The 27,686-nt window shown below is 34.3% G+C and overlaps 1 protein-coding gene across 1 annotated transcript in view; it reads right to left on the reverse strand.

The window, feature by feature from the left end:
• Window positions 1-2,103: 2,103 nt before the first annotated feature.
• The window catches only part of LOC149412259 (sodium-coupled monocarboxylate transporter 1), a 47,945-nt gene continuing 22,362 nt past the window's right edge, over window positions 2,104-27,686 (reverse strand). The window contains exons 4-14 of the mRNA XM_089646152.1: window positions 23,120-23,231; window positions 21,674-21,741; window positions 20,896-21,050; window positions 20,059-20,199; window positions 19,616-19,718; window positions 18,864-18,979; window positions 18,058-18,157; window positions 6,857-7,027; window positions 6,023-6,195; window positions 4,299-4,488; window positions 2,104-3,479 (exon numbers count right to left, since the gene is read on the reverse strand). Coding sequence (XP_089502278.1) covers window positions 3,228-3,479; window positions 4,299-4,488; window positions 6,023-6,195; window positions 6,857-7,027; window positions 18,058-18,157; window positions 18,864-18,979; window positions 19,616-19,718; window positions 20,059-20,199; window positions 20,896-21,050; window positions 21,674-21,741; window positions 23,120-23,231 — 1,581 coding nt within the window. The 3' untranslated portion in view covers window positions 2,104-3,227. The remainder of the gene's footprint in view (window positions 3,480-4,298; window positions 4,489-6,022; window positions 6,196-6,856; window positions 7,028-18,057; window positions 18,158-18,863; window positions 18,980-19,615; window positions 19,719-20,058; window positions 20,200-20,895; window positions 21,051-21,673; window positions 21,742-23,119; window positions 23,232-27,686) is intronic.

Genomic DNA, 27,686 nt, shown 5'->3' on the forward strand with positions numbered 1-27,686 from the left:
TGATCTAAAGCACACGCAATGTTACAAATATCTGACACAAGTGACCCCAAGTTCGAAGTCTCGACGACGCAAGTTTGGATGACCTCGCCCGAGTTTACTAAATATCTGCAACGTATGGTGTAATATACGATCCTTCGCGCAGATGTATGGCAGTAGGCTGTAGTCACATAGCTAGCGAGTATCCACGTGGAAAAAGGGTCTTAATTGATAGTTCCATAATCTAACAGGAGGATTGTCGCTGATCAGATGCTCTTGTATAAAATTATTAACTCTAAAGTTGACTGCCCGGAGTTGCTGAACAAAATAAATTTCCATGCGCCAATTCGATACAGCAGACAAAATACCCTTTTCTACATTGATAGATGCAATACCAATTCCAATCAAAATGAATTTATGCAAAGGACATATAACTACTATAATAATAAATTTGCAAATATAGACACTCATGCTGACATATTCACTGCTAGTTACTATCACTACAGAATTTCATTGTATCACATTCTAACTCATATTCACGACTGTTAAATTGATTGTACCTAATATTTTAATATTACTTGCGTGGCAACTTTTCCTTATTCCTCTCCTCCCCTTTCCCGTTCCAACCCAAGTCTATTTAAGTATAGTTATAATCACTTTTATTTATTGCTGTTTATGGTAGGCATATTATAGGTTTATCGTTTGTTGATTTTTTATTTGTTATATTATTTTTCCTAGTTGCTGCTTTATTCTGTTTTTTTTTCTATTTTTATTAAATATTCTAGTTTACAGGATAGTTTTATGTTTCTGAATATATATCTGTGAACATTAATAATTGGTCTGTGTTTTGTTATCCTCTTATGTATATTGTATTACTAAGACTGTTTATGTTCCTCAAATAAATAAATAAATAAATAATGGTAAAAATGAAGTGTGATCTGAAAATACTGGTAATCTGATTCTAAAACTTTCAAAGAATTGACGGAATACTTTCCCTTTGCGAAAAAGTTTAAAAAAAATTGTACACATTAAGTATCTGATGTAAATTATTATATTTTAAGTAGGGGAGGATGTGGAATAATAAGTAGTGAGGTTGACTCTGGCAGTCCAGAGGTAGTCAAATATGACACAGTATAAATAGTAATGTAGTAGGTAGGTCGACCTCTTACCTCCCAGCTGCTAGTCCAGACATATCTGCAATCCGTGTACTAATAAATAAATCTAATAAATGTTAATCTATATCTTACCATTTGAAGTTAACCATTGAAGTCTACCTAACCATCCACATATAACATATACTCAACAATAATTACTATGAAGGTCGGTGGCTGCGTTTGGGTCCCACGCAGACATAGTGTATTCAATTCCTCGGATGGCTAAGTCCTCCATCACAGCACAAGCAAAATTTTCCATTAACTGTAGTGGTAGTAGAATATATATATATATATATATATATATATATATATATATATATATATTTTTTTTTTTTTTTGTATAAATGTTAAAAAATAATTACAATTATATGCATTATTAAGAGATTGCTTGTCCACCATTTTTTTAATGAATCCACTTCATGATATGGAAAATTTTCAATTACATGGACTAAGGACGGGTTTTTTTCGAAGAATTTGAACAATTGTGATTTAAGATTTTCACGGTCTTATTGGTATTTTTATTATTTCTTTTTGGGGTGTTGTGCCGTGTTGCGCTCCTTCAATCGTTGGCTAAAGAAGGAGTTAGCGCAACACGGCATAACACCCCAAAAACAAAAAAAAAATAGAACAATTCTTCATATTTAAAAGTTAATTTTCAAGTTCTGTGAATTTTTTTTTCAAGATCTGTTTGTCAAGCAACTAGCCTATAATGATATAATAACAGAACTTGAATAAGACTTTCACAAAACCCGAAAAAGAACGTTGAAATTTGATGAATTGTTTAAATTTTCCGAACCAACCCGTCGTAAGTCTCTCAAATTATATGATATATTTAGATATTGTCTGTCGTGATTAAAAAGTATATTTAGTGAATAATATATTTTATTGATTTATAAATTATTACAAGATAATAGAAATATAAACTATAAGGCACTAGATGACATTAGAATATTTTCATCTCACAACCAGAACTACTTTTAGCAGACCTTGACAGGACGGGCGCAGGATCTACTACAAATAACGCCTAAACTATCACGAACAGTTAAAAGGAAGAACAATTTAATTATTAAAGCGGACTGTTTGTATGATAGAAGTGACCTAATTATTACTACGTGTTAATAAATTAAACATTAAAAATTCGAACACGATATTTTTATAAATCAGTGCTTATTTGGTTGCGGAAGGAGCCGGAACAGCATTTTCTATTTATATTTTTTTAAAATTTACTTATTTAATTAGAGGTACATTTTTTATTTTAGAAAAAAAGAGGTTTAAAAACGTTTTTCACCTCATATTCCGACACCCTTTTTCAACCAAAAAGCACTGCCTGCAATATTATGCATATTAATAAAGTGCCAGCTGATGGCAGGTACATCACGTGGTACATCTACGTGCACAGTACATCAATTATTATTACGTAAAATGTAAAAATATATAATATTTGGCATAATTAGATTAAATAATGAATTTTACAATACTTAAATAGAATATTGTAATAATGCTCATTTGCAAATCAATATTGGGGGCTAGTTCCCCGTAAAACAGAACACATTGCATATTGTTCTTTTGTAAGTCAATCTTTAAACATACGTTTCTAATCACAGTAAGAATAACAATAATAATTGTTATTGACTCCAAGAATAATACTACGTTTTAAACAGTGGCGTAACGACCGCCTGGGCAACCAACCAACTAGCCGATTCGAGGGCTACGCCTGGGTATTGAATGCGAAACAATATATGAGTGACATTCTTTGTTTTTCTTCACAGGGTAATATCCTCTGCTGACACTTTATGCAATGATTACCAACCTTTTTATTCACGGAAAAAATGTTAATTATGTATTTTTCGTCTTCAAAATACAGTTTTGTGGAGTTTTTAAATTATGAAAAAAAGATACGTAGTTACTTTTCCGAAGCAATTTCTTAAAAAAAAACTAACCTTCGGTCTAAGACTTAGACTTTACACTGCACCCACATGTGATTTTTTAGAAGTAGTTTTTTTTTCTTCGCATTTATTTTGGAGGTCGTTGAAGGCCGTTGGAGGACTTGTGTGGTTTGCTACGCCACTGGTTTTAATACTAATTTGCCTGGGGGGTTTAGACTCCGTTCTGAATATCAGTTTTGATGGACTGCTCCTCGAGCTGCAGGGCGGGGTTGATGGACCCACCGTTGACCGTGTATCTCCCGTTGGACACCCATACGGAGTAGAACACTCCGCCGTTCTTCTCGGACAGCCGGCGCTTTCTCTCCATGTCCTTGCGCGGAGTGTTGGAGATGGTCTTGATGATGCTATTTCTACGCCTGTCGTCCCTCCTCAAGTCGATCTTTTGGGGTAGGTTGAGCCATTCCTGTAAATAAGCGTTAGTTAGCGATGTAACAAAACTTGATTGATAAACTGTGGTAACTTCGAAATACTCATGTTTTCAAATAAATTCAAATAGAGAAAAGCTACAATAGCTACGCGAGGAAGGTGAATTTATGTATTCATAAATGTTAGATAGTTTATAAGTTAAGTCTTGTCTCTTAAATCAATTCACAGGTTCTTGCATTATCATTAGGTAATGAAAACATAGAATAAAGAAGAACACTAGAAATGTAATGTGCGATTTGGGCTTGTTTCGTGATCCGAAGTATTAGAGATCAGACTTAATTTTGAAATATAGAAAATCGTTTCACAATAATTTTTCATTTCGATCAAATGGAATGTCTATGGTGGATATAAGATGTCAGGCAGTGTAAGAGAGACAGAGTCCGTACTAGATGGGCTAGAAATAGAACCAAAAGGTTCTAATACCGTGGCGACATCGCTTTGTATTCAAATCTACATGGAAGGCATTTCGAGTGTGTATCATTTATTCATTAACTATAAAGCAGAAAGTTATGTGTTTTTCACAAACACTCTCGAATGGGGAGTTCAGGCATCATGAACTTCATATAGCCTACGTTGATTCTATTTTCTGTATCTTGAGTTTTAAAATATTTGACAGTATATATTGATCATTCAGTACATACTTTTAGATCGTTTAAAGGGAATAAATTTTTCCTGATAATATCATTTCTGATAAAAGTAAAATAAGTTTTATAACACGAAATATTATAAATAATATAGCCTCACAAATTTATAAGTACACTGGCATTTTTTGTACTTAGTGTATTCACCAACTCACCTTAGCTTTGGGAGGCAGCTTCTCGCTGATGCGCAGGATAGGCGGGGATATGAGGTCTACAGGGATAGATGAGGGATCGGTGGGCTTGGTCAGCAGGGATACCACCATGCCCAGCACCACCGTCACTACACAGCCGATCACCGAATACCACAGGTAGGAGATCTTGTACACCGCCCACACCTCGCTTGGCCTGCAAAAACACATTGAACCGTTATATAAAACATAAGTATGGACGCCCTGCACCCATTTCCCGCAGCATTGACGGTATCTAATGACATTTTCCTTTTCACCACACATCCGATCATCGAGAGCAACATATATGATATCTTATACATCGCCCACAAGTCACTCATTTTCAAAAACATACTGAACCGCTGTACAAAACCTAGATAAGGACGCTTAGCATCGCCTTTCTACCGCAGCATTGACGGTATCTAATGACATTTTCCTTTTCACCACACATCCGATCATCGAGAGCCACATATATGATATCTTATACATCGCCCACAAGTCACTCATTTTCAAAAACATACTGAACCGCTGTACAAAACCTAGATAAGGACGCTTAGCATCGCCTTTCTACCGCAGCATTGACGGTATCTAATGACATTTTCCTTTTCACCACACATCCGATCATCGAGAGCCACATATATGATATCTTATACATCGCCCACAAGTCACTCATTTTCAAAAACATACTGAACCGCTGTACAAAACCTAGATAAGGACGCTTAGCATCGCCTTTCTACCGCAGCATTGACGGTATCTAATGACATTTTCCTTTTCACCACACATCCGATCATCGAGAGCCACATGTATGATATCTTATACATCGCCCACAAGTCACTCATTTTCAAAAACATACTGAACCGCTGTACAAAACCTAGATAAGGACGCTTAGCATCGCCTTTCTACCGCAGCATTGACGGTATCTAATGACATTTTCCTTTTCACCACACATCCGATCATCGAGAGCCACATGTATGATATCTTATACATCGCCCACAAGTCACTCATTTTCAAAAACATACTGAAACGCTGTACAAGACCTAGATAAGGACGCTTAGCATCGCCTTTCTACCGCAGCATTGACGGTATCTAATGACATTTTCCTTTTCACCACACATCCGATCATCGAGAGCCACATGTATGATATCTTATACATCGCCCACAAGTCACTCATTTTCAAAAACATACTGAAACGCTGTACAAGACCTAGATAAGGACGCTTAGCATCGCCTTTCTACCGCAGCATTGACGGTATCTAATGACATTTTTCTTTTCACCACATATCCGATCATCCGCTGCCACAGGTATGATATCTTGTACACCGCCTATACGTCGCTTGGTCTTCAAAAACATATTGAACCGCTCTACAAGACCTAGATAAGGACGCTTAGCATCGCCTCTTTTCCGCAGCATTGATGGCATCTAATGACATTTTCACTATACAGCCAATCACCGAGTACGGGAGGTATGAATTACATTACATCCCCTTCTACACTGCCCCCTACACCACACCACACACGACGTAGCTAATAAAAACATGTTGTTTGTTTTAATAATTCCCTCAGCAGGATACGCGTTATCTTTGGGTACGATTTGAGAAGATTTGAGAAGATTTGTGAATACAACGTGAAAATATTACCACTGACTCAAATTGTGTCGAAGACCATTCATGAAGTAGATTTAACGCAAAAATTAAATAATAAAACTAGACTTACGCTACGAGTTTCTCAGGCAAACCGTTTTGCTCAGTTTGGTTGTAGCACGGACAACCTGTGATCGAAAGTTCCTTCGGCTCCTCTTGCACGAGGCCGTTAGCTATAGCCACCTGAGCGCCCATTCCAATCCACATCACCAGCGTTAGGGCCACCAACCCTCCTGTCAAAGCACCCTGCAAAACAAACATATTATTAAGTGGTCGAGTCAAAACAGGACTTCGCCTCGGTCCACACTTGTATTCTATGATTTGTGCTACGATCAGTCAATTAGGCTACTATTAGCAATTGAGAATCTTTCAATATGTAGAAGCTGGATTCGAAATCGTAACTGGACACGTTGGAGTATCTCACGATTGAGCACGACCTAGGAAGAGGCATTATAAAAGCAGATTTCTTAATCATTAAATTTCGTAATATACCGATAAAAAATTCGCTCTCAGGGATCCTAAACACGCTTGCCTACTTTTTATTCAAACGTTAATATTACTGAAGACAATATACGGTTATTGTTTTGATAAAAACAGCGCATTATTTAAATTAGTATCGGTGTCTTTCAGCTAACGACGCATGAAACTTTCAGTGCTTTGCCGAACCTTTTTGTATTGAACAATAGATTCGCATTTTGTTTTGTTCTTTGCTTTTTGGGTAAAAAATCAAATTTGGAATGCTGCCTTCAACAAAATGATTAATTAATTTTGGACACATTCAACATTATTTAAACGTTCAAAATTAACAGTTGAGGTTGTCTTCAACTGGGTCATAGACATCTCAATTTATGGTGTGATGCTTTGGTCTGAAGGCAATCTATGTTAGTGTAAAAAGTATAATGATTACCTTTGCATTGGCCCAAGGAAAGAACATTCCCAGAGAGAACAGTCCAAGAGTAACTCCGCCAACCATTCCGTTGAAACTGAGGGCTACTTGAAGAACTGAGCCGAGTTGTTCGACGATGAAAACCAAGGCGAAGGAAATCACTCCAAAAGCAACTGAAATCCACTTTGCAACCTGAAACAGAAAACATAAATAAGTCACTAATTGGTAATAGACCCCATCTCTTTGTTTCTGGTGGCAAGATTAAGGGGCAGGACATAAATATAATAAATGAATTTTTTTTTACATATATCCTTATTTTAGAATCCACCAGAGTCCAGATTCCAGCATCGGCGAACAGTTGAGAAAATTATTGGCCCCATCAATCTCGAATAATGCTACACACCATAAATGTCTTTTTTGTTCCATTCACACTTTTTTTTTCTTAGACTCTCTCAAATGAATGTAGGTATATGTTTTATGGGATGTGAGGGATCGCACTAAGCTCTCCCCATTCTGGAATAGTTTTTTTTTATGTAAACATATAGAAAAGTCCGGCAGTGGTTTTGTCCGCCGCGCGGTTCCCGATGTCGCAAGTAGGTTACTAAATTTACCGCTACATAAGCATTGACTCTGGTCCTCTATCAGTAGAGTAAGGTGCTCCCAAAGCCGTTGTACGCACGAGACACGTAGGAGGTGCCTTAAAGAGTCTGTACTGTGTGAATGCAGTGCGGTGTAGACCACCAAATATCTAGTCAACGAATACCCGCTTCATTCGTTCTTCACAGGAATTGATGAGGTCCACAGGGCGATGCCTGAGGCCCTAGATTGGCTCGTAGACCAAGATTTCCACTTCTGACCCCTCCTCCCCCCGGGCCACGCCCATGAATGAATTACGAAGAAATGGAATTTCGGAAAAATGGAAAAGTGGAAATTAATCCTCTTCTCGATATCAGATCGAGCTGAACCTCTGCAGATAGACTCATTGTCGATGACAATACATTCGATCAACTTTTGGTAGCACTCACACACACATGCATTTCTCTGAATTTTGATGACGTTATATAAAACTACAGTAGTTAATATACGAAATAAATCTCGGTACCATCCATTTAGGATTTGGCTGAGGTAATAGCGCGCAGTTCATCATTTTAGTCAGTCTGTGGGGAGGAAGGTTCAATACTCATTTTAAATACATTTTTAAAGTTCACAGCAGTTAAGAGTCAGTCCCAGGGAAGGAAGTTGTAATCGTCAACAAACCAATATAAATTAATACATTGGTTAAATTTTTTTTTTTAATTTACGTATGGATTTTGTATGAAGAATCGCGTAATTCAAAATACTGGACACAAAGTGTTCCGATGAATTTCTATACAACAATGAGTATTGGTTGTTAGGTTTACTTTCCACATACCAACTAAGAATAGAAAATTAATATCTTTATAAGTAAACACAATAACATAACAGATGTCAATATGAATAAACAAGTGCTCAACGAAATTAATTCAAAGAATCTGTAAAGTGTTCGCTGTATTAGTTCTTTTTGTCAATGTGAGTGTACATTGTATTATATCAAATTAAACAGTGAGTTAGCTGGCAAGAACTGGCTAAAACAATTTCTAAGAAGATCGTTTAACCCGTTGGGCAATTTTGGGAGATATTCTTCACAGACAACAGCAGTAGTGAGTTTTTGGTAGACATACTCGTGTATCCCAACCTGACACGGTCTCATAAAAGTCATAAGTAGTCCCACTTCGTTTTGGCATATTAGGTATATAGCAAACAAGAAGATCAGTAATTTCTTAATTTATTGCCAAAAACCCTAAAGCTCGGTAAAAACATCCAGATGTTCCTCGATGCCAATTTTGAGATAACACATCTTCGATTTCAACAATTTGTGAAAGCCTTAAATATTTAGCCTGTCTTTTGCTGCCAATTTTGTGTACAGATTATTTCTCACAGTTTTTTAAAAATTTATTGCCATAAACCTTCAATAACCACTCTTTTTACACCGACTTTAAGGCGATGCCATACGTAGTAATGCAAAATCTTGTGTTTTTGGTTTAAAAATTTGATCGCCTACAAATGTTTCAGACGCTTTAATTAAATACTGCGAGTAGAATACATCTTGGTCTTTGAAATAATCGAGTATTTTTTAGATTAGTCTTTTTATAAGCCCAGAAAAAAATAATGTCTAATAATGTGGCCTATGAAAACTGCTTTAAAGTTAAAAATCTCCTACTTACGAACCCATTTTCGGTTATGATTTTATTGTATAATGTGGCAAATTAAGTTATTTATAAAATGATCGAAAAAAAAAATTTATGCCTGAACATCCACAAAATAAAATAAAAGGCACTTTTTGGCCATGTTTTTTTCTTGCATAAATCAAAACAGGCGGATGGTGTGAAGCGGGAATTTAAACCTTATCGCCATCTACGTAAGGGTTATTATTGATAGCGGCTCAATTTAAAATATTACACGACTCAGTGCATCGCCTTAAGTTTTTTCTTCCTAAAATATGGTAGCAATTCAGCAAACTGAACATAAAACTATAATATAATTTTAGAAAAAATACTAAAATCAAAAAACACAAGTAAGAAAATTCGTCATATTGGACAAAAAACTATCTATAAAATATAGGCCATTTTTCCGTCTCATTACAAGGGTATTTCGGTCGGTAATACAGGTAATAATGGCTGCCAGGAATTCTTCTTCTTTCGTATGGTGGGGGGTCAGAGGGGGACATCTAGGTCTGCGAACCATTCTAGGGCCACAGGCGTCGCCATGTGAACCTCATCAATCCCGCCGGGGAATGAATGGAGCGGGCATTCGTTGACCACATAAAGTGAATTAAAAAAGCGACTCTCCAGAAAAAAGAGCCATTTGGATTTATTGCCCCTACTTCAGCACAAACCTATATCTCTGTTTGCTTTCTATTTTTTTTAAATCACTTCAAATTATTCGTATTCAGGCCTTAAACGAATGAATTTACAGATTTCCTAACAAACTATCAGTAGTAAAACATGAATGTGTTATGGCGATGTCGGAACACGGGTTCATAAAAATTCGAATATTTTCGCATTTTGTCATTGTATAATTACAGGATAAACGCAGCTATATGAACGCGTGTTCCGATATTTTAAGTACTAATTGTTTATTAGGAAATAGCTGTTATTACACTGTCGATATTTTGAGAGATAACAATATGTAGTAAACCAATTTCAAGGAAGTTAACTAGGTATGAAACCCGCAAAGTCATCAAATAACTTCAAGTTTTTGAATTGCAGCTCAACTTAGCTTCAGACATTCCACGGGAAAGCGGTGTCATCTATTAATTAACAGTGTTAATAAAGTCAACATTGCAATACCGAGAAATTGATATCATTGCTTAGTAAATAAGCTAATTTAAATTATTTGCTTATCTTCTCATCTTCTGCTTCATTGCGTACGTTGGTTATGAAATACATTATATAAAATTGATTATCATTCGAAAGGCAACCCTAACCCTAAAAGAAAACCATATGTAAATATCGTTCAGGTAATTTTTTAAATGAAAAACTTATGTTTATAAGACAGGGTTTTTTATACATAGCACAAAATTATAATAAGCAATAATTAGTCGCCTAAAATATCCATACAGATTGAAAAAATAAATGTCGCCGATGAGAATTGAACCCGCACCTTCTGATGTCCGGTCAGTTGCTCTGGACCACTGAGCTACGTCGGCTTATTCCCAACACGCCAAATAATTCAATATTTACTAGTAATCAATCAACGATTAGGTACTGCTTATTATAATTTTTTAATCAAAAGATATTTATTTGTATGGATATTTCAGGCGACTAATTATTGTTTATAACAATTTGTTATCGTTCATGCTGTTAAAAATAGAAATTTGCCCATTATAAAGAAAATTTGTATGAAATCTAAAAAAAATTTTTTTGAACACTTCTGAATAAAATGTAGATATTATAATTGCCACAAATAACCACAACCAATTAAACTCAGCAGAGAACATTAAAGACTATAGAAGTATCTACAAATATGTACATGTAAATATTAAAAATTAAAGTTCTTACAATAACCAAATATGTTTATTTATAGAAATAGTTCGTTAACATATCTAGTTCTTAATTTTGCCGGCAGAGTTTATTTGGAGGACTACATGAATCTACAAATAAATATGTAAACAACAAAGACAAACGTTTTTCTAGTTAGATCCACAAGATATTAATTAAAAAAAGCTGAACAAACAGGTTTATTGTGTAAAAAGTTCATTGGACATAAAATGCATTCATAAAAATAAAACAGAATTAAGTCAATAATGAATGAATTTGATCTGCTTAACGAAATCGAATGAATTAAATGACATATTTAACACAAGTGCAATTTAAAACCAACTCTTAATACCATCCGACAAAAAAAGTCCGTGGGTAATTTTCATGTATTGAATGACTCACGTAAAATAGAGAGCCAATAGTAGCAAACAAAGGTCTGTTGGAAAATGTAATGATAAGTATGTCTGGAAGATAATAATAATGAATTTAGTAACCTATTTAATATGAGATGCATTTAAGAAAACAATTCTAACACTGTATTACATCATTAATCTATTGGGAATTTGATGGTATGAATGAAGGTATTGGACTATTGTGTGACTAAAAATTGCTCCCTTCGCGTCTAGTAGTTTGTAGCGGAAGGCGCTTGAGATGATGTCTTGATGGTATGAATGGAGGTATTGGGATATTGTGTGATAAGTCATGGTAAGCCATTGCTCCCTTCGCCTCCCGTAGTTTGCAGATGAAGGCGCTTGAGATGAAGTCTTGATGGTATGAATGAAGGTATAGGGATATTGTGTGACTTACTATTGCTCCCTTCGCGTCGGGTAGTTTGCAGTTGAAGGCGCTTGAGATGAAGTCTTGATGGAATGAATGAAGGTATTGGGATACTGTGTGACTTACCATTGCCCCCTTCGCGTCGGGTAGTTTGCAGCTGAAGGCGCTTGAGATGAAGTCTTGATGGAATAAATGAAGGTATTGGGATATTGTGTGACTTACCATTGCTCTTTTAACCTCGGGTAGTTTGCAGCTTAATGCGCTTGAGATGAAGTCTTGATGGTATGAATGGAGGTATTGGGATATTGTGTGATAAGTCATGGTAAGCCATTGGTCCCTTCGCCTCCCGTAGTTTGCAGATGAAGGCGCTTGAGATGAAGTCTTGATGGTATGAATGGAGGTATTGGGATATTGTGTGATAAGTCATGGTAAGCCATTGCTCCCTTCGCCTCCCGTAGTTTGCAGATGAAGGCGCTTGAGATGAAGTCTTGATGGTATGAATGAAGGTATAGGGATATTGTGTGACTTACTATTGCTCCCTTCGCGTCGGGAAGTTTGCAGCTGAAGGCGCTTGAGATGAAGTCTTGATGGAATGAATGAAGGTATTGGGATATTGTGTGACTTACCATTGCTCTTTTAACATCGGGTAGTTTGCAGCTTAAGGCGCTTGAGATGAAGTCTTGATGGTATGAATGGAGGTATTGGGATATTGTGTGATAAGTCATGGTAAGCCATTGCTCCCTTCGCCTCCCATAGTTTGCAGATGAAGGCGCTTGAGATGAAGTCTTGATGGAATGAATGAAGGTATTGGGATACTGTGTGACTTACCATTGCTCCCTTCGCGTCGGGTAGTTTGCAGCTGAAGGCGCTTGAGATGAAGTCTTGATGGAATAAATGAAGGTATTGGGATATTGTGTGACTTACCATTGCTCTTTTAACCTCGGGTAGTTTGCAGCTTAATGCGCTTGAGATGAAGTCTTGATGGTATGAATGGAGGTATTGGGATATTTATTTATTTATTTATTTATTTATTTATTTATTATTTTATTTACGCCCTAATGGGCTTTTACATGAAAATACACATTTACATTGATTACAATAATTGAACATAAGAAGATAAATGGAGTTAATTGTAAGAAAGCAACACATATAATAAAATTTTGTGCAAATTAGCAAAACACTAATAAGATGGATTCAATATAAAATATACCCAAGCATGAAATAGTAAGTAAAAGAAAGTTCAACATAAAAAGTAAGTAAGTGGGTGTGTTTAAACCCAGTATTAATTGTGTGTTTAACAAATCGATAAACCAATATAAATTAGAGTGTAACTTACTCGTGAGGTAAAGAACATTATAACAGAGATTTAAAAAAAAAATAACAAAATAAGAGTTGCACCTGTAAAAAGCAAAAACTAATAGAATTTAGCAATATCGACATGAATAAGAAATAATAAGATCTGAGATGGAACATAGTGTTATGTATAAAAAGTAGTTAGTAGGTATATGCATACAATTATAAGTGTATAGTAGAGCAAATAAAAAACAAACAAATATGGATATAATTTACTTGAAAGGTTTCGAATGGGAGAAGATGTAATAAAATTATTAAAGCTATAAAAGTTAATTATTAGCCGATAGAATCGAAATAAGTTGCCTTTTAAAGCTCACAAAATTGTCAAAACCAAATATATCTATAAGTTCACAGTATTTATTCGCAAGGTTGTGAATTCTAGGAATTGGTGAAAAAATAGAATAATTAGTGTTGAGGTTCTTGTTAAATTTAAAAGTATCTTTACTGCGAGTTTGCCTAGCAGGAACATTAATGCAAATAAGTTCCAACAAATTAGGGCTGTCAATTAAAGATTTAATAATTTTGAATAAAAATAGCAAATCAATTAACACTCTTCTATCAGATAATTTAAGAAGTTTAGTTTCAGCAAGCAAGTTATTGTAATTTATAAATTCGATTGGAATTTTCATTTTAAAATTAATGTACCGAAGGAATTTATTTTGTACCTTTTCTAATGATTGAGAATGGACCTTGTAGTACGGTGACCATACGGTGGAATTGTATTCTAATTTGCTTCGTACTAACGAGCAATACAGATGTTTTAATGTTGACATACTTTTAAAATTTGCTCCCATTCTCAAAATAAAACCTAGTATTCTCATCGCATCGCTTGTTATTTCATCGATGTGTTCGTTAAACTGTAGACTCTCGTGGAATATAACACCAAGATCACGAATCTGTGATACACGAAGAAGATTAGCACCATTCATAAAATAGGAAAAATTAAGTGGATTTTTGCCTTTGTAAAAACTGATAATCTGGCATTTACCTAAATTTAGTTGCAAATCATTGACAGAACACCACGCACATAGTTTATTAAGGTTCAACTGCAAAATTGCGCGATCGTCATCGTCTTTGATTATTCTGTATATCTTCAGATCGTCGGCAAATAACAGGACTTTAACATTAGTAAAAATATTAACAATATCATTGATAAACAAACAAAATAATATTGGGCCCAAGTGAGATCCCTGTGGTACTCCGCTCGAGGCAGCAAATGTATAAGAAGTAAACGAATCAATCTTGACTGCTAAGTACCTTCCTAATAGATAACTCTTAAACCATTCCAACATACTCCCTCTTATTCCCAACAATTTTAGTTTACGTAATAATATTTTGTGGTTTACTTTATCAAATGCCTTACTGAAGTCAGTATATATGGAATCAGTTTGATGTGATGCATTAAGGGCATTAACAATATCATTCGTGTACAATATCAAATTGGTAAGAGTAGATCTACCTTTAATGAATCCATGTTGAAGGGGAGAGATGGTTCGATTGATTCGGGATATCAACTTATCTAGTACTAGGCTTTCAAAAAGTTTGGGTAAAGTAGACATTATACATATTGGCCTATAATTTGTTACTTCGCTCTTATTACCTTTTTTGAAAATGGGCGTTAAAAGACTAAACTTCCAAAGGTCCGGGAATACACCTGATGAGAGTGACTTTGTAAATAACTTATGAATAGGATATGACAATGTATGCATACAATTTACTAAAAACCTGGGCGGAACATTATCAGGTGACAGGTCCTGCGGATTTTCAGGAATCAAGACTCTTCAGCTTAGATATAATATCGTCTATGGTTACATTACAGTCAGATATATCAAGAGTTTCAACCAAATCAAAGCACGAAATATTGCTGTCTTCACTTGCATTAATGTAAACGCCGCTAAAAAAATCAGCAAAAAGATTAACAGTTTCCTGAAGATTTTGGGATAATTTAGAATCGAATGACACACTACTAGGTATGTAAGTACCATTTTCTTTTTGGGATTTAACATATTTCCAAAAGAAATTTGAGTCGTCCATGATAGAGCCTTCGACATCACTAATGTAATTTTTGTAACATTTTGCGGAGAGCTTATTGCACTCTGCCCTCAATTTTTGAAACGCAGTATAATCGATGGCCAGGCGACTTTGTTTGAATCTCTTATGAGATAATTTTTTGAGGTAAATTAAGTCTATCAGGTCTTTTGAGAACCATTTAGGGTATAGAGTTTCTCTGTAAGTCGTTAAAGGAACAAATTGTTCAATTGCAGAATTAACGATGAAGTAAAATTTTTTAAGGTGTACATTAATATCATCGTCGCTATCAAAGAATGACCAGTCAGTCTGTTTAAGGAAATTTGAAATTTTAACATAGTCAGCTTTTTTGAAATTTCGAGTTTCTACTACCTTTTTTACGATAGGAATTGGTTTAAGATTAGACATGCATATTTCTAGTGGTGGATGGTAAACATCGACAGGTAATAGAATTTCGGTACTTCTCACAACACAGATGTCAGACACATTTGACAGTGCCAAATCCAACGTACGACCTCCTATATTATGAACATTATTACACTGTGTTAGACCTAAGAACAGTGCCATATCTCTAATAACACGAATATTAACATTAGAACAAGAATTGACAGAATTCATATTACACCAATCATAATGTGGCAGATTGTAATCACCAACTAGAAGTAGTTTAGTATTAGGATATTTAGCACAAATTGATTCAACCTCGTCGCAGTGATTGCTGTAGCTTTGGACATCAGAATTCGGAGGTAAGTATGCACATCCCACTATTATTTTACCTCTAGAAGTGTTCACATTGACAAATAGTTGCTCGATGGATGTGTTTTTTGTGGATATTTTTGAAGAACTGAGATTTTTTGAGATAGCAATGGCTACACCACCTCCTCTCGTTTTGGCACTTGTTTTAGAATTCCTATCCATACGGTAGATGTTGAAATTAGGGAAGCCTAATTCGGCAGAATTGATTCCTGAGTCGAGCCATGTTTCGGTTAAAATGAAGATATCACTGCTGATAGTTGCCGCCGAAGTCAGCAACATGGGAAGTTTAGTGCGGATCCCTCTCACATTTTGGTAGTAGCATTTTATTTTTTGTTGTTTCAGTTTTTTGGCGCACATTCAATAATTTTAGGTACAGAGTTCACATATTTGATAGTTATATTGGTTTCACCGTTGTTCTTCCTCGTCTCGAGTTGTTGGCGTAAATCTAGAAGTTGAGTCCTCTGCAATGGTGTTTGGTCGTTACTGGCCTTTATACCGTTTTTCAGTTTTGCGTTCCTGGTCAAAACCTCACGAGCCGAGACAGAGTCATTGAATTCGACCTTAATCGGTCTAATTTTGTTGGACTTTTTTACACCAAGTCTGTACGACTTAACCACACTCGGTATTAATTCATTATTTATATCACTAATCGCTGAAACTACTTTATCGCTGTCCATTTTAATAATTGTTGTTGTTGATTCTGAAATACTTTCGGGAACATTAAATAAAATAATGTTCTTTGACCGGGTTTTTCTTTCCTCGGCCTCTGCGAGCAAATCATTTATTGAAGATGAAGTATTTGTCGGGTTAGTAACAATAGACTGAGTATCCGTTACACTTTTTAATGTTGACAATTCTCCTTCCAACATTCCCATACGAACAGCCATCAATCCTGTGGTTCCTAACAGATCCGTTGTTATCGGGGTAATTTTACCCATTTGCTCCTTCGTAAATTTGTTGCCGGGGTCATTAATAATTTTTATCAGCGAACAGAGTAGATCCTTGGCCTTGGTCATATAGTTAAGAGAGTTCTCGTTTAAATCCATATTAAAATTTATTTAAAAAGAGTTAAAAATATGTTAACTTTATTCGTAATTAGTTTATACACAAACGCCTGTTTCCCGCAAACTATTGTGTGATAAGTCATGGTAAGCCATTGGTCCCTTCGCCTCCCGTAGTTTGCAGATGAAGGCGCTTGAGATGAAGTCTTGATGGTATGAATGGAGGTATTGGGATATTGTGTGATAAGTCATGGTAAGCCATTGCTCCCTTCGCCTCCCGTAGTTTGCAGATGAAGGCGCTTGAGATGAAGTCTTGATGGTATGAATGAAGGTATAGGGATATTGTGTGACTTACTATTGCTCCCTTCGCGTCGGGAAGTTTGCAGCTGAAGGCGCTTGAGATGAAGTCTTGATGGAATGAATGAAGGTATTGGGATATTGTGTGACTTACCATTGCTCTTTTAACATCGGGTAGTTTGCAGCTTAAGGCGCTTGAGATGAAGTCTTGATGGTATGAATGGAGGTATTGGGATATTGTGTGATAAGTCATGGTAAGCCATTGCTCCCTTCGCCTCCCATAGTTTGCAGATGAAGGCGCTTGAGATGAAGTCTTGATGGAATGAATGAAGGTATTGGGATACTGTGTGACTTACCATTGCTCCCTTCGCGTCGGGTAGTTTGCAGCTGAAGGCGCTTGAGATGAAGTCTTGATGGAATAAATGAAGGTATTGGGATATTGTGTGACTTACCATTGCTCTTTTAACCTCGGGTAGTTTGCAGCTTAATGCACTTGAGATGAAGTCTTGATGGTATGAATGGAGGTATTGGGATATTGTGTGATAAGTCATGGTAAGCCATTGGTCCCTTCGCCTCCCGTAGTTTGCAGATGAAGGCGCTTGAGATGAAGTCTTGATGGTATGAATGGAGGTATTGGGATATTGTGTGATAAGTCATGGTAAGCCATTGCTCCCTTCGCCTCCCGTAGTTTGCAGATGAAGGCGTTTGAGATGAAGTCTTGATGGTATGAATGAAGGTATAGGGATATTGTGTGACTTACCATTGCTCCCTTTGCCTCGCGTAATTTGCAGCTGAAGGCGCTTGAGATGAGGTCTTGATGGTGTTAATGAAAGTATTGGGATATTGTGTGACTTACCATTTCTCCCTTCGCGTCGGGTAGTTTCTAGCTGAAGGCGCTTTAGACGAAGTTTTGATGATATGATTGAAGGTATTGGGCTGTTGTTCGACTTACCATTGCTCCCTTTGCGTCGGGTAGTTTGTAGCTGAAAGCGCCTGAGATGAAGTCTTGGCAAGTGACGGCAGCCATCGATGTTAAAGCTGAGGCAACAGTTCTGGAAAATATGTATTTATTAATAATCTTGACATTTCGATTTCGAAAGGTAAAGTCGTCTTCTAGAGGGTTTGATATATTTTAAAAAAGCACTCCGAAAAAAAAACCTGTAATTTCCATGACTCTGGGTCACATATTAGGTTCACAGAGAAAAGTAGAAAATACACTTTGGGCCAGTTGTTTCGCAGATTTAGAACATTTCTTAAATTATTTTTTAAGTTGTATTCAAGTTTTGTTATTATTTCAGATATATAAAACATTTAACCATTATTGATATAATAACAGAACTGGAACAGAACCTCCACAAAACTTGAAAATTAACTTTTGGATTTGATAAATTGTTCAAATTCTGTGACACAACTGGCTCTTAGTGTCGCCTATTAAATGGTCACAAATGATACAAATTTGAAAAAACTTAACTTTATATATTTTATTATTAGGTATATTTATTATTTTTTAAACCTTTATCATTTCACTGATTCCGGATACTTGAGACTCTAGAGCGGAATAGCTTTGTTTTTACTTATGATTAGGTACCCTAAACGAGGCGGAGGGCAATGAAAGAGATGTGAAAAGAAAAAAACGGAACTCTACAGAAAATATTATTTTAGTTTATATTATTTTTTTGTTATTAGTGCTGGTTGAATATGTAAATAGCGGTATTATGGAAAGAGAAATGTGTTTTCGTTAAATTTTAATATTTTTACCCCAAACTTGCAGCAAATATTCCCGCTACAAAGAATCCAGGAATTCCCTTCAAGTGACCTAACACGTTGATCACGTACAGAGGTAGAAGCTGGTCCGAAGCCGAGATCACACCGTTCTAAAAAATAACATAATGTTAAATTATATTAAATTTCATTGTTAATTTACTTCTTCTTCAAAATTAATGTTTTTTCTGTATACAAAACATACTGTTAAACTAATTCGTGCTTTGTAACAATATTACTTTTTTTCTGGTCAACATTAAATCCTGACCAGGAACAATGTCTGTTCGAATCGAGTAAATAATGGCATAGCGCATTTAAAAATACAGCTTTACAACGTTCTTTATGACATATTTATAATGCACAAGTGTTATTAAAACTTTTCGAAATCACGTGTGTTAAACATGTGATTCGAAAAACCACACAATATGCCTGTCTTGCAGACTGTAGGTTTACTGTTATTCCTTAATAGTATATTGTTCTTTAATTTATGCATAGTTCGCATTGTAAACCGAGTGAAGGCGTTAAGTTTCAAGACAAGCATTTTTGTAATTTTCATGGTTTTTCGACATCCAAACTACATACAGGAAAGTGTATATTTTTGACAACCGATTCCATCATAGGTATAAGGGGCGTATAAAGTCAAGATATCCGCAAGGTTAATTAAACTAATGTACGTCACTTTCACTATTTCAGAAATTAATAAGAAGATTCTTAATTTTGCTCGAATAATATTAATAGGAAATACTCACTCCAATTGGGTCACACGTCTTGTAGTGGGCTACTAGAATCATGCCAGTATAGAAGTTAACTGTATAGATGGTCACCAGTCCAATGCAAGATACCCATAGGGCACTAGAAATAAAAATAAAAAAATACAATTCAGCGAGAAAAAATATTTATTTATATTAGTTTTTGATAGATTCAAATTGTACTTAAAAGTAGTCAAGTGATACACAGTGATTCCATGTTAGCCTTTTCCATTGTTTCTAGAGAGATATAATTCTATGTACATCAATGTGGCTATTTCATCGGAGCATCTTACGAAATACCAGTGCAACAAATACCTTTACTGACCCATAGCTACACTACTTATTCATTTTTGGTGGGAAAAGAAAGATTTCAGAAAAGTGTATAAAAAGAATGTAAGAAAGGATGAACGAAGGAAAGTTAGAGTAATTGGTGTTTAATGTACCAGCGAGCTTGCGAAATCCTTTCCACGGACAGGTACTTTTGAATAGAAGCTTGGTTAGCACAAAACATTGAAGTCCAGTAGAAAGTTCCTCCGATGACGACTGACCAGAAGCTGTGACGAATTGTTGGGTTGGGATTCATGCTAAAAAGAAAAGGGGAAATGATTATTTCGCTGGTGGAGCCGGAATAAGTATAAATATTATTCCCAAATGTTATGCCTACTCATTGTTGGTACAATTTGGCCTTGAAAATCTAGGGAAAAATAGTTAATAATAATAACTAAAAAGACACTTAAAAACTACAGTAATAAGGGGAACGACTTTCTTCATAAAAAACTTAAATTTGAATTTGAGGCCAAAATACTTGAATAAACAAAATAATATTTTTTTAATCAAAAAATATATCAAATATCTAGTGCGGATGTATTGTACTTTATTTATTTGTGTTTTTAATTAGAAAATATAGAGTTAAACAATTCAAAATATCACGATTTAAGAGGCAACTTACAATTTTTTTATTAAGGTAATTATTAAAAAATATATATTTCACAAACTACTATGGAAATAAAATTTAAAAAAAAAATTATATACGACAAATTTGTGTTCCAACGTTAATCGGTCATATAAATATTTTATTCAATATTTTATGTCATAGCCATTATTAACCGCGATAGTTTGTATCGTTGCCTTTTCTTTCTCATACGCTTATTGTCCAAGGGAATGATAATGATTGATAAAAATGAATATGAGATAGGTATTATACCAAAATACCATCCCTTTATTCTTACGATGTACATAAAACTGTAAGTTTAATTTGGTGGCTTGAAAAGAATAATTACTTGAAAAGTTCAATACGGCCGGTGTTGGCTGATTGTTGCCACACCTTGGAGGGCCCCCCAATGATGGCATCTCCCAGGCCTAGGATCAGCAAGATGGAACCCACCAATACCGCGGCCTGGAAGGTGTCGGTCATGATGACTGCCTTCATACCTCCCTGCAATTCAATTAATTACATTTTTACTTATATTCTGTTATGTTCTTTTGTGTTCTGTTATGTTCCACAATATTCTATTATGTTCGGTTATGTGCTGTTATATTATGTTATATTCTGTTATGTTATGTGTATTATGTTCTGTTATGTTCTGTTAAGTTCTGTTCTATTATGTTATGTATGTTCTGTTCAGTTATGTTATGTTCTGTTATGTTCTGCTATGTTATGTTATATTCTGTTCCTTTATGTTCTGTTCTGTGATGTTATGTGATGTTCTATTATATTCTGTTATGATCTTCTATGCGCTGTTATGTTCTGTTGTGTTGTTATGATCTGTTATGTTATGTTCTGTTATGTTCTGCTATGTTCTGTTATGCTCTCTTATGTTCTGCCATGTACTTTTATATTATGTTATGTTATGTGATGTTCTGTGATGTTCTTTTATATTCTGTTATGATCTGTATGTTGTGTTATGTAATGTTTTATTTTGTTCTGTTATATTCTGGTATGATTAATAATTATCTATTAAGTTCTATTATATTCTAGAATTTAACAAAATAAACTTAATTTCTGACGTGTTTATTTAAATATTCATTTTTAAAAGTATATTTGTGAAGGAAAATTACCTGCGATGCATAAAAAATGCATACAATGTACACCAAAGAGACCGCAATATACGTGTTTAGACCAGTCACTGAAATAAAAGAGAATGGAAAACTTAGTTAAAAAGGAATAGGATATTTAAATCATTTCACATCAGATTACCAAATTATTCGCAAATTCGCCAAATCAGCAATTTAAGCAATAATAAATCCGCAAAATATCGTGTTGTATAAAAAAATACTAGTTTTTTTATTTTTCCGAAAGGCAGGACCAACCTAGTGACTTCAAGATAGCAATAAATATTTTTACATCATTTATTACATCTCATCTGATATAATAAATGTAATTTTATTAAATGTAATTTTTGTGAAATGTATATATATATATGTAAACATATTTGGAGCTTTCTTGAAACGCCTCGATCCCATTATTTTGTTATTACTTAAAAAGGCAATAAAATCATTTCTCATAAAAAAACAAATATCGCTGATAAAAACGCAAAAAGCTAGGGTATACAGTACACAAAATGCATTTTCAGTAGGATTGTTCCTACTGACGTTAACCATACGTTTAATTATGCGATAAGAAAATGCAAAACTTGCGGAACAATCGCACATTTTGTTTTAAGACGTGATTATTTTTGAAAGCAATGCAAATAAATAAACGAAACAAATTAAGTGTTGTAATTTGATTTGTATACAATTTTACGAGTCTTATAAATATTTCCTGCATTTGTAATCATATTGAAATTTTAATTTCTATCATTTTTCTTTCAAATAAAAAACAGTGGAGTTTAAGTGAGAAGCAACAAGCAGGGGGCTTCATCGAAGTCAAAGTAAAGTGCATCGCATACTTTATGTATATTACTAGTAGATGACTGTTGGTTCCGAATAAATCCGAAGTACGACGTACCGTTGAGTATCACACTGATATCTTCTTTAAAAAAATCCTCAAATGACAACCTGGATTTCTGTTTCTCTTTCTTATAATTGAACCTTTCCACACCGACGTATGTTCTGGATTCGCCAAAATTATGTGTTTGCAACATTTTTACAACGTTAATATTCATGAGAATGCATTTACAACTTCATTGTTGTTCTTAATGCTGAGGTGTGGATTGACTTGCCTTCCCTCCCCAAGATCTAGTTTCAATCTCACATCTCCTTAAAAAGCCTTATGCACAGCAATTCCTAAGACGAAAGTTGCCTGTAGTGCCTTTTTCCTTAGGCCACCTATTATTATATTATTTGGTAAAACCTCACAAATTTACTAAGGTTTCATTCATAAAAATAACAATTCAATGATATTGATATTTTTTTTCAATAAATGCACATTTTGTAGTACCACATATTATCAAAATTAGATAAGTGTTCCCATTAATATGATCAGGAATAGTATTTTTCAATGTTGAAATTGTTACAAATTTTCAGGTCGCTAAAGTATTCACATAGATGGGAGGTTGTATTCACCATTGCTGAGGGCGAGGGCAGGGGCGTAAACAGCCACGGAGGTGTAGATGACCATCTGCAGGATGTAGAGGCCACTGGCGAGGGTTCGTACCTTACTGGAAAACCTGAGTTCCTGAAAACAAAACATACCAAACTATTTGTCATACCGTCATATCGTGGGTATTTTAAACAGATTTTCCAAATGCATTTTGCATTAGAGGCAGAATGAACAAAACAGTGGATGCTTAGGACGGGTTGTTTCGGAGAATTTGAACAATTCATCAAATTTCAACGTTCATTTCCGGGTTCTGTGAAAGTCCTATTCAAGTTCTGTTATTATATCATTATAGGCTAGTTGCTTGACAGAACTGAAATAAAAATAGAACTTGAAAAAATCTTCCACAGAACCTGAAAATGAACGTTGAAATTTGATGAATTGTTCAAATTCTCCGAAACAACTTGTCCTTAGTGTTTATATTTTCCGCATAGAAGTGTTTCTGATTGATGATTGATGATTTCTGATGATTCTGAAAAATTCACTTTTGTTTTTTGTTTCTGCCCTTTAAAACCTTTAACTCTTATTGCTGTACGTAATATCTCAAATGGATGCGAAGTGTGTTTCATTGTTGCTGTAGAATTAATTCTTATTTCAAAACATAACATAGTATGACCAAATTAATATCGCCGTCGTAGTTGGGCTTTTGACAAGAATATGTTCGTAGATACGTAGAAGCTTACCAAACCTAAATTAACCTAACCTCGTTAATTACGAACATTATTTACAGTAATGTTCGAAGATGTTAAACTATATATGTATTATATGAAAATACAAGGTACATTTTTATGAACCTTTGGTATAGTTACATAACTTTTCTGTGTGTGACAAACAATGAATATTCTGTCATCTCGCATTAAATTTCAAACCCATTAATCAACAACGCTACGTACGTAATTTTCTATTGTTGATTGATGGGTTGATAGTCAGTAGTTGCATTTTATTATTATAAGTCATTCGTTTTATGTTGTTTTTAAATAACATGTTTTCAATTATAGATACTTTATGTTTTTTATTATGATGTTTGTTTTACAATTTCATTTGTTGCGCTTCCTCTTTATTTAGCCAACGTTCAAGACAGTTGTACAGTGTACATCATCAGGGTAATAAGGAAGTAAGGCTAAATAAGGAAGAAGCGGAGTACGACATAATAATACAAAAATTAAACACATTAATAATTTTCGCCCTGAAAATTTATAACTTACATTTTAATTAATATTTTCGCTTAGGTGATCTGAATCATTGTGTTCGCCTCTTATGTTATAGATGTTTTAACTAGAGTCTGTAAATTAGTATGTGTGTTTCGTGTTCGGTCCATCTTGTCAAGTTGGTAGCCGTGTTGAATAGTACCTTTTTACGCCGCGAGAGTTCGCATAAGCGTTACTAGCTGCCAAATCCCAATAATCAACATTATGTGGGTTCCACTATTCACAGAACTAGGTACTAGTTAAAATATTATCTTCTTTCTTCTTACTGTCTTTTCCCACAAAACCACAGATCACATCAGTGGGAGGTTTTCCACGCAATTCAGTGAATAAAATTAAATGAACATTCTGTAACGAGCAATACAGCGACATATCAAAACGTATTCTCGTATCTCATACAAATACAACATTATACCGATGATTCAATCCAATATTGTATTTGTATGCTTTTCTTGAAAGAATTGAGTTTTATTACGGACAAAACTATTTATTCATATTCATATTGTGTATGTACGGGCGCAAACTAATAACTTGTCAATATTGCAAAGCAATAAATAAATAAATAATAATAATAATAAAATAAATTAATTAACGCCACGTATGAACACGTAGATTATGACGAGCGTCGTGTTTAAATTTAATTTTATTTATTTATTTATTACTTTAGAATATACATTAAAATAATATTAACTTTTTTTTTAATTTACAATTTGATTTAACATGGCAAACAAGATAAATCAATGGCATTATTAGCTCTATTACATTATCTGGCCTAATATTTTACTTATACATTTTCTGTAACAAGTATACAATAATAAATAAATATTTATTTTAAATATTTAATCTATTGTATTGTATTTATATGACAATGTTTTTTTTAAGCAGACAAAAATGAAGTATCGAGGCCTCATGTTATAAACAATGCAATTATTACTAAGTAGTTAGGCAGTTAGCTTCGTATAAGTTGATTTAGAGAGATAATCTTTTTACTTTTAAGACAATCCCACTGAGCGTATGTGGCCTCTATCTAAGAATAACATCTTGATGACATAATGGATCAATTATTATACTGCCCTTTTCCTATTCTCGGTGATTCACCCTGAAGGAAACTTGCCGCGGTATTTGACTAATTTCCGTCAATTTTAATTAAATTTTCATCTTTAATTGAACTTCAATAATATACACCAATTGACATAGCCTACACGCAATTAAACATTATTGACCATTTATACAATTAACATTATCACCTTACAATTGAACTAAATCTAAAGAAACATCGCAGGCTACGTGTCAAAGTGTTCGTGATACATCTTGCACGTGACACCTGAAGATTACAAAAATCTTAACTTAATAATGTAATAATTCAATAAAGAAATCATGATAACAAGAAAAAGATAATTGCAAATCAAGCCCAACAATTATCATTATATAAATCAATTTTACTATAATAATATGGCACGCTGTTACAATGTCATTGTATTTTCATTTAATTGCATAATTATTTACACTCAAATACTTACACATATGAATAACTATATTATATGAGAATGAAATTTGAATTCCAGGATTTTCTGGCATAATTTATTGTAATATCAACGGTATAAAATAGACCATATACAATAAATTATAAACAGTGACATCAGAAAACATACAATTATCAGAAACTCTAGGTGAATATAAAAAGTTAAAGATACAAGTAGTTGCAAAACTTATAGGTAGACTAGGTTAGATTAGTATTGATTGAAATATATGATAGTATAGATACATGATATAATATATTACAATAGCTAAAATGTATGCATTTATTTTCAGGTTTTGGTTGAAAGTAGGTAAGTGCTAATCAAGCTGTTGGTTCACCGTATTGACTATTATTATTGACCCAAGTTTCCTCAGTTGCCCCAGGCAGATCATTTTATATACATATTTATTTGACTTTTTACGTAAGTATGAGTAGACTTACATTTTATTGGTCATGATTTAAAAGATATTATATTAAAGCCTTTTTGTACCTAGCTTCTGTGCAGTTAAGCAGATCCGATACATCTGCGTACCTATTACTAATTTCATGTAATCTAGGTACAAGCGAGTGTTTGAAATGTTCAGTCTTAGAATTGTTACAATTAAAGAGGATTTTAGAACGAGTAGCTCTAATGGATACATGGAATTCAATAAGCTTAATTAAATCAAGGCTGTCTACACTACCATTTACAATTTTGAACATAAATATTATGGTATGGTAGTGCGGCATAAAACTGACAAAGAAAAGATTAAAATGTCGTAGAAATAAGATTCTTGAGGCGACTAAGATAAAAAATGTGGAGATCTGTAAAGAAATCAAAGTTGGTGTCAGCATATTGGAAAAGATTAAGAAAGGTACAAATCAAGGAATGTGTGCCAAGAAAGAGTTGTGTGGCGGTGTATCATATCTGCCTACCACTGCGGAGAGTGCTTTAAAAGTGTTAAAAGTGTCTTTGTATTTTATCACAATGGATGACTTCCACTTCTTATTTTTTTATTTATGTATATTATTGAAATACTTCAAGCGGGGCAAATGCAATGTAGGAAAACTAAGCTTCTGTATGTGAATGGTTTTTTTTTGTTTGTCCCTCATACACTGAAAAACTTCAGGACCGAATGACCTGAACAACGTCGGTTCTTATTAGTGTCAGGAGTGTTTATAGAGATAAAATTCGATATGATGTAGTTTTTTAATAGTAACAATGTGACGTCCTCCGAAGACATTATCTTTGGATTGGAACGAGATACAGAGTCGATATATTGTAGTTTTTTTTATATTAACAATGTGGTTTATGCAGTAAAGTCGAGGACGCCCGCGAAAGACGTGGCGCGATGAAGTGAAACAAAAACTTATAAAAAGCAAACTTTTGCATTCGTTAGAATAATGTTATTTCCACCTTTAAAATAGACCATGTTTTCAAACCATTTATAATCCCGAGCAATGCCGGGTACACCTCAGCAATTAATATTATAATATCAAAAACAATAATTATTAGATATCTCTGTTCTATTATTTGGGCAGTTGTCCATTTATTGGTGGCGGATTTGGCTGCATCGGTGTTTGTAGGCAAATCCTGATAAATTATGTTGGACTCTGAGGAATCTGTTATTATATAATTATTGGCCAATTGTTTCACAAACTGAAATGATGAAAGAACTTGAATAGAACCTTCACAGAACTTGAAAATCAATTTTAAATTTGATGAATTGTTCAAATTCTGTGAAACAACCCGTCCTAAGAAATCTGCTTATCCAGTCCTGTTCAATCCAGTTCTCAAGTCCAGTTCTCTTCGTATACTTATATCCTGAT

The sequence above is a fragment of the Hesperophylax consimilis genome, chromosome 23 (assembly GCF_061612785.1).
Source record: "Hesperophylax consimilis isolate HC1 chromosome 23, BYU_Hcon_1.0, whole genome shotgun sequence".
In the NCBI taxonomy this organism is placed as follows: domain Eukaryota; kingdom Metazoa; phylum Arthropoda; class Insecta; order Trichoptera; family Limnephilidae; genus Hesperophylax; species Hesperophylax consimilis.